The sequence below is a fragment of the Plecotus auritus genome (genome assembly GCF_963455305.1).
Source record: "Plecotus auritus genome assembly, chromosome: 5".
Lineage (NCBI taxonomy): Eukaryota > Metazoa > Chordata > Mammalia > Chiroptera > Vespertilionidae > Plecotus > Plecotus auritus.
The window spans coordinates 167,730,184-167,745,170 of NC_137776.1; the positions used below are offsets into that span (position 1 = coordinate 167,730,184).

The following is a 14,987-nucleotide window of genomic DNA, read 5'->3' on the forward strand; positions in this document are numbered from 1 at the left end:
CACATTTAACTAAGACTTAGGAAGATAATGCTAACTAGAGTTCTTGAGACTTTATTTTTTTAAGTAAATTCCCCTGAAATACTGGAGATGGTAAGAGTGATATTGCATGGACTAACAATGGGATTCGAAATGCTACAATCCAAAGAGTCCTCATCTGGCTTATCTTAAGGAATCAAAAATTTACTGAATGCATGTTTTGACAGAATTCTGAATCAGTAATATCTCAGACCCTAAGAATTAACACTGTTTCTCAATATATAAGCAAATCCAAAAGACCCATATAGAAATAAATTATAAAATAAAATTTAATTCTTTTTACTCAATTTTTACACAGTGCCTAAAAATAGAATAAAATGTATTTGTTTTTTAAAATGTTATTTAAAAAAGTGGTAAGACCCCTCAAGTCTCATATCAGTTTTAACACTTATTTCCAAAAGAAAAAAAAAAACATTCCAGTAATTTCTGCAATTTGCACCACTTCAAGCAAAAATGTTAAAAAACGATGGAACAGTATCAAACTGTAACTAACTAAATCAACATGTAGAAGACCAGGAAAGTTTATACCAGAAAATACTTTAAAATATAAAATGTTAACAAAATTTGAGTTAAGTTACTTACTTCTTTATACTCATTGATTAGCTTGGTGAGGCCATTCAATAGCATTGGACCTAATGGCTTAATCTTGATTTCTGGACAACTTGGAAGAAAAAAAAAACCACACACAAACACAAAGCAAGATAAGACTCTCATAATTACATATCTTTTCAGATACTTAAAATAATTAGAAACAACTGAAATAAATTAATCTAATAAAATCTGAAATTTTTAAAAGATTAGCAAACATGATTTCTTTCTAGATAAGATATACTTTAATCATTTGATCACTCCAACAGTTTGAAAACTTTATAGTCAAACTAGAGGCCCAGTGCACGAAATTCGTGCACAGAGGGGTGTGTCCCTCAGCCCAGCCTGCACCCTCTCCAATCTGGGACCCCTTGAGGGAAGTCTGACTGCCTGTTTAGGCCCGATCCCTCTCACAATCCAAGACTACTGGCTCCCAACTGCTCGCCTGCCTGCCTTCCTGACTGCCCCTAACCGCTTCTGCCTGCCAGCCTGATAACCCCCTATCCATTCCCCTGCCAGCCTGATTGATGCCTAACTGCTCCCCTGCCAGCCTGATTGCCCCTAACTGCCCTCCCCTGCAGGCCTGGTCACCCCTAACTGCCCTCCCCTGCAGGCCTGGTCCCCCCCAACTGTCCTCCCCTGCAGGCATGGTCCCCCACAACTGCTCTCCCCTGCAAGCCTGGGTCCCCCCCAACTGCCCTTCCCTGCAGGCCTGGTCACCCCCAACTTCCCTCCTCTGCCGGCCTGGTCACCCCTAGCTGCCCTCCCCTGCAGGCTTGATCGCCCCCCAACTACCCTCCCTTGCAGGCCTGGTCCCTACCAACTGCCCTCCCCTGCTGGCCATCTTGTGGTGGCCATCTTGTGTCCACATGGGGGCAGCCATCTTGTGTGTTGGAGTGATGGTCAATTTGCATATTACTCTTTTATTAGATAGGATAGTTTGAAAAACTTACGTTATACAAATGTGATGCACAAATTGCAGAGATAACGTTCTTAATTTGGAATTTGTATTTGTACCAAAAAGTCCATCATACACCACCTATGAAAAAGAAACTAGTGGTCAAGAACAACAATTAATAAGAATAGTAATTGACTATTCTCAACTATTAGGATTCAAACAGCACATCTTTTGCACTACACCTCACTCTTCCAAAATTAATGTACTTTTTTTAAATATATGTATACGTTTTAGCTGATAAACTTAGGAAGCCAATCAGTAATCCCAATCAATAGTCTGTGGAGTGACAAACACAATGGCTGATCTGACAAGTCTGCAAAACTTTGGGGTCTACCACTAGGAAGTCATATAGAGTTCATGCTGCCGTGGGCCACCACCCTGCCACTCCACACCGCACAGAGGACACTAGCAGATAAGATCATTTTGGGGGAATTAGGTTTCTTAATTACATATAGTCATTCAGAACAAGTTATACAAAAAGCTTCGTGGAAAATATCGAAATTAAAGCATTCTAAAGTGTACAGACAGGGTATAGATGCTCCATGTATTATGTAGTCATGTCTAGACAGCAAAAATATATAGTAGATGAGGACAGTAGAATATCCAGAGGGTTGACATTAAACATCAATATCAAAGAAATCTAAACTCCTCAAATTCCTACTTTTTATGGGAAAGATAGTCTTACACTTCAAAAGAAAAAATCCTTCATACTATTTCCTGAAACTACTAACAGTATTCTGACCTTATTTAACAATAACAAGAGGCCTTCAGACCTCTGCCTTCCCCGGCTCCTGAGTCTCCGCCCGAGAGTCCAGATTCCCCCCGCAAGAGCGTGGGTCCCGAGACAGGAATAATGGCGGCGGAATAGACAGACGTGTTCCGAGCCTTGTCCCGGAGCAGAAAGAAAGAACAGCTGAGGGACGCACAAGGAGTGTTTGTTGGCTGGTTGGGAGACAGCTGAATTCCAGAAGGAGGTGGGGGACTGCTGAACGGGGTTCCCCTGACCTGGCAGCACCAACTGCGGCTGGGTCCCCTCCCGGAGCTGCGGGCTTGGACGCGGAGTCTGCGCCATCTTGATCCGGAAAGTGGAGCTTATCTGAAGCCTGAGAATCCACAACTGCGGCACCCCAGGAACAGCTGCGAGCCCCAGAACAACGCTCCCCAACTGGCGCAAGCACACGGGTTCAGAGGAGCTCTACACTCCACCACGGAAAGGTCAGATTTCGCCTGGGATAAGGTGAGGTCTCTGGTCCCGGCGGGAGAGAGGAACGCGCGTTTTGCGGGAGCTGGAGGACCAGGGAAGTCTGTGCCTAGAAAAATCCGTGGCTGTAGGGGCTGGCGTGATCTGTGATTGTGGAAAGGGGTCCTCAGAGCTGCTAAGAGAAGGGCACTCTAAAAAGCAACCCATTTTGATCTGAAGTGCAGGGACACCCTAAGAATTTCAGGCAGTCCAGACTTACGCGCAGCCCGTGCGCTCCCTTTGTGCCTGGGTTTACTCGCAGTCCTGGAGTTCGCACACTTGGGCTTTTTCCTCTTCAAATCCTTGCTTCTGATTACTAAGCCCAATACATAGGATCACCCAGTTGGGGACACCCTGGGAGACTGCAGGGGAAAGTTGTTTTTCTGGAACCTGGGGATCGGAGCGGGGAGTGACCATCAGAGAGTCAGCTCTGAGGCAGACCACGCCCACAGGCCAGTGGCAGTGCCACAGGGAAAGAAGGCTCTAACACTGCCTAGAGAGGCCATAGATAGACCCGGAAGTCAATCCAGAAACACTGCCACCCAGGGGCTGAATCACAAATTGACTCTTGCGTAATCAAAAATAAAGGAATACGAGAAATTAAGACACACCGCCTGCTTAAAATCAGGACTGGCTTACAACACCGAAGAGCAGTGGATCGCAGGGAACTGCAATACTGTCTGGACTGAGAAACAGGCGTGCCAAACAGAAAAACAGAGGAAGTGAATGACCTTCACTACTTCACATTTTATTTTTACCTTTTATTTTTTTATTTTTTTATTTTTTTTTATTTTCATTTTTTGCATCCTTTAATCAAGAAACTTTTTTTTCTTTTTTCATCACTTGATTTTACCTTTTTAATGATTACATTTTTATTTTCAATCCGTATTATTACTACTGCTATTTTATCTTTTTTTTTTTAAAGTGTCATTTTATTTTCTCTTCATTTTATTTTGGGATTAGGGTTCTACATTCTATTTTTTATCTTTCCTTTAGCATCGTTTTACTCTATCTCAACTCTACCTTTAGGCCATCACTCTCTTCCTAACCTCCCCCTTTTCAGTGTCCTGTTTGTCTTACCCTTTTACTGCTTTAGATTTTCCCTATTCTTTCTGTTTACCCCTTGTTAAAATTTCACCCTACTTACATATCTAATCTCTAATCCCCTGCTCCAAGTCCACATACACCTCTCCCTTCGCTGTCTGAGCTATCCATAAACTTGTCCTTCTCTCTGTCCTTTTGTTGTTGTTTGCTTGAATGTAGATTATATCCAATTTTTATGCTGTTTTTGTGAGATTGTTTTGCTTATTCTTCTTTTGTTTATTTTTTTGTTTGTTTTGTGCTTCAGCTTTCCCTTGCCTCAATCCATATTAGTTGGTGTTGTAGTTTGTATTAATCCCCAGGCACTTGTTGCTGGCATTTGCTGGGATTAGTGATTGTTCTATTGGAGTTTTATCCCCAATATATATAGTCTGTTCCCCTTTCTCTCTTAGTCACTTTCTTGTCTCTCTTACTTTTTTTTTTTCTCTTTACTTTCCCTTTTCCCAATTTCATTTTCACACTCCTTTTTTCTTTTTTTCTTTCTTTCTTTCTTTTTTCCTCTTCTTCTTTCTCTCCTATCACCTAATTTGCCTCTCTCTGGTGGTCACCTTTATTGGAGGTTATTAATATCGTGAATACATTTCTGTTCAGTGCCTTGTGAGTTGTACCTGGTAGTGCTGTATTTTGTGCCTTTAAATCAACCCAGGAGAGAGAGAACTACATAACCAGACACCCAGAGAAGAGAGACCATGGGGAGACAAAGAAGCAGCCCGCATATGAAAGAAAAGCAGGCATCACCAGAAAAGGAAGTAAACGAAATGGAGGCAAGCAACCTTCCAGAAAAAGAATTCAGAGAAATGGTCATAAGGTGGCTGAAAAGAATGGAAGACAAATTCGACAATATGAGCAAGAACCAAGAGGAAATGAAGAAGAACCAAGAAGAAATGAAAAATGACATCGCTGCTGTAAAGAACTCAATAGAAAGCATCAAGAGTAGACTAGAAGAAGCAGAGGACCGCATCAGTGAGCTAGAGGACAAGATGGAAAAAAATACCCAAGAAAAGCAACTTCTAGAAAAAAAAATTAAAAGGCAGGAGGAGAGTCTAAGGGAACTTTGGGACAACACGAAACAAAACAACATCCGCATAATAGGGGTTCCAGAAGGAAAGGAAGCTGAGCAAGGAATAGAAAACCTCTTTGAAGAAATAATGACAGAAAATTTCCCAGATATAGGGAAGAAAAAACCCACACAAATCCAAGAAGCTCACAGAGTCCCAAGCAAAATGAACCCCAAAAGACCGACGCCAAGGCACATTATAATTAAATTGGCAAACACCAACGACAAAGTAAGAATCTTAAAAGCAGCAAGAGAGAGACAGAAAGTTACATACAAAGGAACCCCCATCAGACTAGCAACTGATTTCTCAACAGAAACTCATCAGGCCAGAAGGGAATGGAATGAAATATACAAAGTCATGCAAAGGAAGGGGCTGAATCCAAGAATACTGTACCCAGCAAGGCTGTCAATCAAAATTGAAGGTGAAATCAGGAGCTTCACAGACAAAAAAGGACTAAGGGAATTTATTACCACCAAACCAGCAATGCAAGAAATGCTAAAGGGTCTACTGTAAAAAAAAAAAAAAAAAAAGAAAGAAAGAAACAGGAAGCGAAGAAGTAACACAGGGGTAAAGAATAGGAATGGCGACAAATAAGTACCTATCAATAATAACTTTAAATGTAAATGGATTAAATGCCCCAATCAAAAGACATAGGGTAACAGATTGGATAAGAAAACACGACCCATATATCTGCTGTCTACAAGAAACCCACCTCAGAAAAAAAGACGCACACAGACTGAGGGTGAAGGGATGGAAAAAGGTTTTCCAGGCAAATGGAACTGAAAAAAAAGCTGGGGTAGCAATACTTATTTCTGACAAATTAGATCTCAAACTGAAGGACATAACAAGAGATAAGGAAGGCCATTTCATAATACTAAAGGGAGCAATCCAACAAGAAGAAATAACTCTGGTAAACATATATGCACCCAATACAGGAGCACCCAAATACATAAAAAAACTCCTGGAGGATATTAAGGGAGACATTGACAGCAATACAATCATAGTAGGAGACTTTAATACCCCACTATCACCATTGGACAAATCCTCTAAACAAAACATCAGCAAAGAAACATCAATCCTAAATGACTCACTAGACCAGATGGAATTAATTGACATCTTCAGAACATTTCACCCCAAAGCCACAGAATATACATTCTTCTCAAGCGCACATGGGTCATTTTCAAAGATAGACCATATGTTGGGACATAGGCAAAGTCTCTTCAAATTCAAGAAGATAGAAATCATATCAAGCATCTTCTCAGACCACAGTGGCATAAAACTGGAAATCAACTACAATAAAAACAACCCAAAGAAATCAAACACATGGAGACTAAACAGCATGCTATTAAACCATGACTGGGTTACCAGAGAGATCAAAGAAGAAATAAAAAACATCATGACAACAAATGACAATGAAAACACTACAATCCAAAATCTATGGGACACAGCGAAAGCAGTCTTGAGAGGGAAGTTCATAGCTCTACAAGCCTACTGCAAAAAACAAGAAACAGGGGTAATAAATTACCTAACCCAACAACTCAAAGAGTTAGAAAAAGAGCAACAAGAAAAGCCCAGTGTAAGCAGAAGGAAGGAAATAATAAAGATCAGAGCACAGATAAACGACATAGAGACCAAAGAAACAATACAAAAGATCAACAAAACCAAGAGCTGGTTCTTTGAAAGGATAAACAAGATTGATGAACCTCTAGCCAGGCTCACCAAGAAGCAAAGGGAGAGGACCCAAATAAACAAGATCAGAAATGAAAGAGGTGAAATAACAACAGATCCCGCCGAAATACAAAGGATCGTTAAAAAATACTACGAACAACTCTATTCCAACAAACTGGACAACCTGGAGGAAATGGACATATTCCTAGAAAAATATAACCTTCCAAAACTCAATCAGGAAGAATCTAAACAGCTCAACATGCCAGTAACTATGGAAGAAATTGAAGCAGTCATCAAAGAGCTTCCGGCAAACAAAAGCCCGGGGCCAGACGGCTTCACAGGAGAGTTCTACCAAACATTCAAGGAAGAACTAAAACCTATCCTCCTCAGACTATTCCAAAAAATTCAAGAGGAAGGAACACTTCCCAGCTCCTTCTATGAAGCCAGCATCACCCTAATACAAAAACCAGATAAAGACAACACAATGAAGGAGAATTACAGGCCAATATCCCTCATGAATGTAGATGCCAAAATCCTCAATAAAATTCTAGCAAATAGGATCCAGCAGTACATCAGAAAGATCATACACCATGACCAAGTAGGATTTATCCCAGGAATGCAAGGATGGTTCAATATCCGCAAATCAATAAATGTGATACATCACATAAACAAATTGAGAGATAAAAATCACATAGTCATATCAATTGATGCAGAAAAAGCATTTGACAAAATCCAACACCCTTTCTTGATAAAAACTCTCAACAAGGTGGGAATAGAAGGATCATACCTCAACATCATAAAAGCTATATATGATAAACCCACAGCTAACATCATACTCAATGGGCAAAAACTAAAACCATTTCCCCTAAGAACAGGAACAAGACAGGGATGCCCACTCTCACCACTCCTGTTTGACATAGTACTGGAAGTATTAGCCACTGCAATTAGACAAGAAGAAGAAATAAAAGGCATCCAAATTGGAAAAGAAGAAGTAAAGCTGTCCTTATTTGCAGATGACATGATATTGTACATAAAAAACCCGAAAGACTCCATCAAAAAACTAACAGACTTAATAAATGAATTCGGCAATGTAGCAGGATACAAAATTAACACCAAGAAATCTATGGCATTTCTATACACCAACAATGAACTTACAGAAAGAGAGACTAAAAAAGCAATCCCATTTTCCATCGCACCAAAAAAATTAAGATACTTAGGAATAAACCTAACCAAGGAGGTAAAAGACCTATATGCGGAAAACTACAGGACACTGAAAAAAGAGATAGAGGAAGATGTAAACAGATGGAAGAACATACCATGTTCATGGATTGGTAGAATCAACATCATTAAAATGTCCATACTACCTAAAGCAATCTACAGATTCAATGCACTCCCCATTAAAATACCAACGGCGTATTTCACAGACCTAGAAAGAACTCTCCAAAAATTCATCTGGAATAAAAAAAGACCCCGAATAGCCACAGCAATCCTGAGAAAGAAGAATAAAGTAGGAGGGATCTCAATACCAGATTTCAAGCTGTATTACAAAGCCACTGTCCTCAAAACAGCCTGGTACTGGCACAAGAACAGACATATAGATCAATGGAACAGAATAGAGAATCCAGATATCGACCCAAACCAATATGCGCATTTAATATTTGACAAAGGAGGCATGAGCATACAATGGAGTCAAGACAGTCTCTTTAATAAATGGTGTTGGGAAAATTGGACAGATACATGCAAAAAAATGAAACTAGATCACCAACTTACACCATACACAAAAATAAACTCAAAATGGGTACAGGACTTAAATATAAGACGGGAAACCATAAAAATACTAGAGGAATCCACAGGCAGCAAAATCTCAGACATATGCCAAAAGAACTTTTTCAGTGATACTGCCCCTAGGGTAATGGAAGCCAAACAGAAAATAAACAAATGGGACTACATCAAAATAAAAAGCTTTTGCACAGCAAAAGAAACCATCAACAAAACAACAAGAAACCCCACTGTATGGGAGAACATATTTGCAAATGGTATCACTGATAAAGGTTTAATTTCCAACATCTACAGGCAGCTTATACAACTTAATAAAAGGAAGATAAATGATCCAATAAAAAAATGGGCAATGGACCTAAATAGAAGCTTTTCGAAAGAAGACAGAAGGAAGGCCAAGAGACACATGAAAACATGCTCAAAGTCACTAATTATCCGAGAGATGCAAATCAAAACAACAATGCGATACCATCTCACACCTGTCAGAATGGCTATCATCAACAAATCAACAAACGACAAGTGTTGGCGAGGATGCGGAGAAAAAGGAACCCTCGTGCACTGCTGGTGGGAATGCAGACTGGTGCAGCCACTGTGGAGAACAGTATGGAGTTTCCTCAAAAAACTGAAAATGGAACTCCCATTTGACCCAGTAATCCCACTCCTAGGAATATATCCTAAGAAACCAGAAACACCAATCAGAAAGGATATATGCACCCCTATGTTCATAGCAGCACAATTTACAATAGCTAAGACTTGGAAACAGCCTAAATGCCCATCAGCAGATGACTGGATCAGAAAACTATGGTACATCTACACAATGGAATACTATGCTGCCGTAAAAAAGAAGGAATTACTACCATTTGTAGGCACTTGGATGGAATTAGAGAACATTATGCTAAGTGAAATAAGCCAGTCAATGAAAGAAAAATACCACATGATCCCACTCATTTGGGGATAATGAAAAACATTATAAACTGATGAACAAAAAGATAGTTACAGAGGCAGTAAAGCATCAAACAGACTGTCAAATTACAGTGGTAAGGTTAGGGAGAGGTGGGGGAAATAAGAGATCAACTGAAGGACTTATATGCATGTATATAAGAGTAACCAACGGATGCAAAACATTGGGGGGTGAGGGCATATATGGGAGTGGGGTGGGGGTCGGGGGCAATGATAAGATATGTACACATATAATACCTTAATAAAAATTTGAAAAAAAAAAAAAAAAAAAAAAAAAAAAAAAAAAAAAACAATAACAAGTGACTGGACATACTATTGAGCATCTGCAGTATAATCAACACTCCACAAGGTTCTGTGAGATATAAAAAAGACAAGCATTGCTATCAGGGCACTCAACCTTGTTAAGGAGTCAAGTACATACATTTAAAATGACAGAACAGCCCAGGCAGTGTGTCTCAGTGGTTGAGCATCAATCTATGAACTAGGAGGTCACGGCACATGCCCAGGATATGGGCTTGATCCCCAGTGTTGGGTGTGCAGGAGGCATCTGATCAATGATTCTCTCTCATCATCGATGTTTATATCTCGTTCTCCCTCCCTCCCTTCCTCTCTGAAATCAATAAAAATATATTTAAAAATAAATAAAATGACATAGAACAATATATAACCAAGTGCTACATTTGAAAGACATTTTTAAGAAAATTAATGTGATAATGCTATATTATATAGAATAATATAGTCAGATAATAGAAGCAAAGGATTAATTAGAGCACTAAGGTTTTGTGGGGGAAATAAAATTCATGCTGCACACATATGCAAAGAATTATTCAAGTTTCTTTCATATGTTCAAAATCAAGAGGTAACGTGTCTAGTTAAAACTATTGGTGTCTGGTAAGAAGCTACCTTTAAAGGATTCTGTGATTGACAGATGGAGAAGAAAGGGTAGGGCCAACTATGTAGGAGAATAGTAATCCATCATTAGAAATGGGAATATTAAAAAGGAAGAATGTTTACAGGTGATGGACAGTGAGTTTGTCTTCGAATGTATAAAAATTTAGGACCTATTTTAAAGACATAAAAAACTACAAATAAAGTGTATACCTACAGGATGGCTATGAATATTTTGGCACAAAATTCTTGCTGCTTATTATACAATGCAGTGTTACCACAACCAAATTTTCTGAAACCAAAATTATCAAGACACTGTCTGGGAAACAGTACTTGGAAAGTAAAATGGAAGCAGCTCTGGTAATTTTATGTTTCTCTGGAGACATACAACAGGTACTTGAAATTAGTAAAATATTAGGGTACCAGATACTGGGAACAAAAGTTTTATCATCTAGAAGGAAGAAGTAGCCACTTAAACAAATAAGCCTTCCGAAGGAGAGACGCTATGAAGTCTACATCAACCTACCTCCTGAAGATTCATTAATGCACTTCTTTCTCTAAGTAAAGAGACATGAAAGTTGTAAACAGGCCGTTTTCTCTGGAAAGAACAAATTACCTGAATGTTAGCTGGGAACGTTTCTGCAGCTTGTCTGGAACGAAGAAGATGGGGGACAATCTTTAACTTGACTCTCGTACTGACGGGGTCCCTTTTCAGCTCTGGCTTCAGAACTGCTCCCTGTCAAAAATATTTTGGATTATAACTTACCATTTCAAAATTACTGTGAACTGAAAAAAAGTCATGAGAGAGCATCTAAATTAGTGATCTCAATCTTGTTTCAAAATCCCTTTTACACTCTTAAAAAATTACTGAAGACTTCAAAGAGCTTTTGTTTATAGTGGAATGCCTATCAATATTTAATAAATTAAGTTAAAACAGATATTTTAAATACTTATTCACTTAAAAATAGTATTAATAAATCTATTATTAGTATATATTTTTCATAAATAACATTTTTAAGAAAAATGTATTTTTCAAAACAAAAGACTGTACTGACAGAGTGGCATTATTTAATATTTTCTGTAAATCTCTTCACTGTCTACCTTAACAGTAGAGGGCTGGATTCTTTTATCTTCTGCATTAAATCTGTTGTGATATGCTGTTTCAGTTAAATAATATTTTTTAAAAAACAGCTTCACACAAATGTGGATGGAAAAGTGGGGATAATTTTAGACTTTTCAGGTAATTGTGGATACTCTGATACTACACCAAAACCTGATAAGCAATCAGTTGTTAAAGGTGAGCTGCCATTTGGACTTGAAATCCTTGAACTTCTGCATACTCTGTTATACTAAATCCCTCTGGTCTATCTAAGTATCCTTGTGTGCTTCTGTAACATCAGAGGTCATCTGGAAAATACTGACTCACTTACTGTAAGCGTATGTTGCATTATAAGACTTCCAGAAAGGAAAACACAACCATCAATCTCATCAGAAAAGTCAGGAAGTTCTGACAAGCTGTCAAGCTCATTCTAATGAATACACATTTTCCAAAATTTGGTTTTTGCTTAAAAGCTCAATTTTTATCAGTGCCAATAAATCATGTTGTTTTTCTTGAAGTCTCATTTTTTTTTCATTTTAGAGAAATATCTGACAAGCATGTGTCTCAACACCCAGTTCTCCCATCTACTCTTCAGATAAAATATTTACTGCTTCATCAAGATATTCTTAAGTATAGCTGAGTTTTATTCTTTTTCTTTTTTTATATGCATTTTCTTTTTATATGTGAAAAATAGAATGTCTGCTAATATCATTTAGTGACACAGCTTTGATTCATGCCAGGACCCCAGCTACCTACTGCACCTACTGTTGCTTTTGCAGCATCAGTTCAAATATCAACACAGTCAAATTTTTAAGAAGCAGTAATTGCTTGCCTTCATGGACCCCTAAAAATCTCTCTGTGACCCAATAAGGGTGCATGGACCACACTCTGAGAATCACTGATCTAATTCAACCCCTTCATTTTTACACAAAGAACATGAGGCCCAGAGAAGTTCTGTGATTAGTCAAATCCCTCCTCCACAGTACATTTATTATGGCAGCCACTGGGGGTAGGGGGACACATCCCAATTCACAATTAATTGTTCTTTCTGCGATATCACATGCAACTGAATCTAACTAGAGCTAATTTTTGAAACAACTCTTTATAGTTTAAAAATAAGCAAACAAATAATCCCTGTCTGGGTTTGGACTTGGAACACTTTCAAACATAACTTATGTTATTAAGCAAACATTTTACTTTAGGCTTCAGAAGAACCTACCTATTGCTCTAGATTTTAGACCAGGGGTCAACAAAGTACAGTCCATGGGCCAAATCTGGCCCACCATCTGTCTTAATAAGGCCTGTGAGTTCAGAGTAGTTTTTACATTTTCAAATGATTTTTCAAAAATCAAAATAATCCTATATAATAAAGAGGTAATATGCAAATTGACCCTCATACCCTCGCACAAGATGGCTGCCCCCGTGTGGTCAAAGATGCCACCACAAGATGGCCGGCCGGGGAGGGTAGTTGTGGGCAACCAGGCCTGCAGGGGAGGGCAGTTGGGGGGAATCGGGCTGGAAGGGGAGCAGTTAGGCATTGATCAGGCTGGCATGGGGGTAGTTAGGGGGTGATCAGGCTGGCAGGCAGGCAAGCGGTTAGGAGCCAGCAGTCCCAGGGATCGGGTCTAAACCGGCAGTCGGACATCCCCCGAGGGTTCCCAGATTGGAGAGGGTGCAGGCTGGGCTAAGGGACAGCGCCCCCCACCCCACCCCCCGCCGCCATGCACAAATTTCGTGCACCAGGCCTCTAGTATTTCATAATATGTAAAAATTACATGAAATCCAATTTCAGTGTCCCTAAAGTTTTACTGGTACACAGTCATGCTCAGTAAGTTGTGTGTGGCCTACGACTGCTTTCACCTATGTCAGAGTTGAGTAATGGCAGCCTCACAACCTCATGGCCAGCAAAGCCTTAAATACTGACAGAAAAAAGTTTACTGACTCCTAATCCAGACATTATTTAAGCACCTGAATTGAGAACACCAGATAAGGTAAACTAAGTCACTAGGAGATTTTACTCTACCTAGACTAGCATTGCTTAAAACTATTATTTCCTACAGCACAGGTTCAGCTTAAATAAAAATAAATAGGAAAAAATGTTCAACTACATAGAGCTCATGTAACAAAGTACTTTTTATGAGGATGTGAGAAAACACAAAAACAACCCACCTCTTTTGTCTTCAGTGGTATATCGCCAAGGTATACTTTGTACATCTTATTAATGATGGCAGGATTATTCCAGTCAATCAAGCTACAGAAAGTTTCAACACAACTTGTTAAATTATTTTTCTCCTACTTCAATGATTTCAAAAATGATAGCCCCAATATTTGTTACCAAAAACAAAAAGTTAAAAACACTCAAATGAAATGGGCAACTGACGTTATAAAAGAGAAGAAAAGGAAGGGGATTAACTTCATCAAAGTTTTTAAACGGAAGAAAAAAGTTACTTTTTCCACTTTTTTCAGTAGATTGGTTCCAATAGTTCAGTGGTCGGCAAACTCATTAGTCAACAGAGCCAAATATCAACAGTACGATTGAAATTTCTTTTGAGAGCCAAATTTTTTAAACTTAAACTTCTTCTAACGCCACTTCTTCAAAACAGACTCGCCCAGGCCGTGGTATTTTGTGGAAGAGCCATACTCAAAGGGCCAAAGAGCCGCATGTGGCTCGCGAGCCACGGTTTGCTGACCACTGCAATAGTTCGATTTGGTACCGCAGCACAAAACACTAAACTGTATTCATTCTCAGGGCCCATGCCATGGAGCAGGTCCAACAGAGCACAGCTATACTACCCTTGTTCAGAGAGCACTGGGGCATGGATTTCTGTTTAACCACTTGAAAATTCCTCACAAGGAAATTCTAAAGTAATGAAGAGGGTGACCAAGAAAATTTTACCTATTCAAGACACAACCCTAGGAAGCTTGCAGCCCATTACATTTCTCAAATATTGTGCCACTATAATTCCCAGCATCTTCTTCCTTATTTACCAGCACACACTTGCAGGTTTAGCATCTAATCCTTTAGTCACTAAGACAAATTCCGACTTGGGCCCCACAATAAGGTCAATTAGAATGTCATGTGATTGGTAATTGGCACCCACCCTCTGCAGCAGCGCCCAGTTATTTTATAAACCTAGTTAATAATGCAATCTTGAATTCCACTTGATTAGCAAGATTTAACTACACTATCTTCCGCCTATGGATATTGGTTCTGCTTTCAAAGTATGCTCTATTTGTGCAAACACAAATTATCCTGCTGATTTGAATGCTTTTCTAATCCATCTCTTCTTTCCTAGTTTGTCAATCTGCCTCTTCTTTGGATATCCACAATTCCACTTCTCCAAACTCATTCTGTAATTATAGCTTAGTTATTATTCACCTACATCTTTCCTCAGCTGATGACTACTAACTAATCCTCAAGCTCCACTATTGTTTCCCTTTTATAATACTGTAGGTTTAGAGATTTTTGACAAAACACTTTAGAAAAATAAAAGTGAAAACTTAACAGTGGTTAACTATTAGGGATAATTTTCACTGTTTCTTTTACTTTTCCTCTTGGCATCTTTCTAGCTTTAGTTTCCTGAGTAAATGTTTGTTGTAAAAATTCAGAAAAAT

The 14,987-nt window shown here is 39.0% G+C and overlaps 1 protein-coding gene across 5 annotated transcripts in view; it reads right to left on the reverse strand.

Moving 5' to 3' along the window:
- The window catches only part of ECPAS (Ecm29 proteasome adaptor and scaffold), a 107,522-nt gene that overhangs the window by 49,079 nt on the left and 43,456 nt on the right, over nt 1-14,987 (reverse strand). For all 5 annotated transcript variants that reach the window (XM_080667174.1, XM_080667177.1, XM_080667175.1 and 2 more), the window contains 4 exons: nt 13,542-13,623; nt 10,890-11,009; nt 1,578-1,663; nt 619-697 (listed from right to left, as the gene is read on the reverse strand). In XM_080667174.1, coding sequence (XP_080523300.1) covers nt 619-697; nt 1,578-1,663; nt 10,890-11,009; nt 13,542-13,623 — 367 coding nt within the window. The remainder of the gene's footprint in view (nt 1-618; nt 698-1,577; nt 1,664-10,889; nt 11,010-13,541; nt 13,624-14,987) is intronic.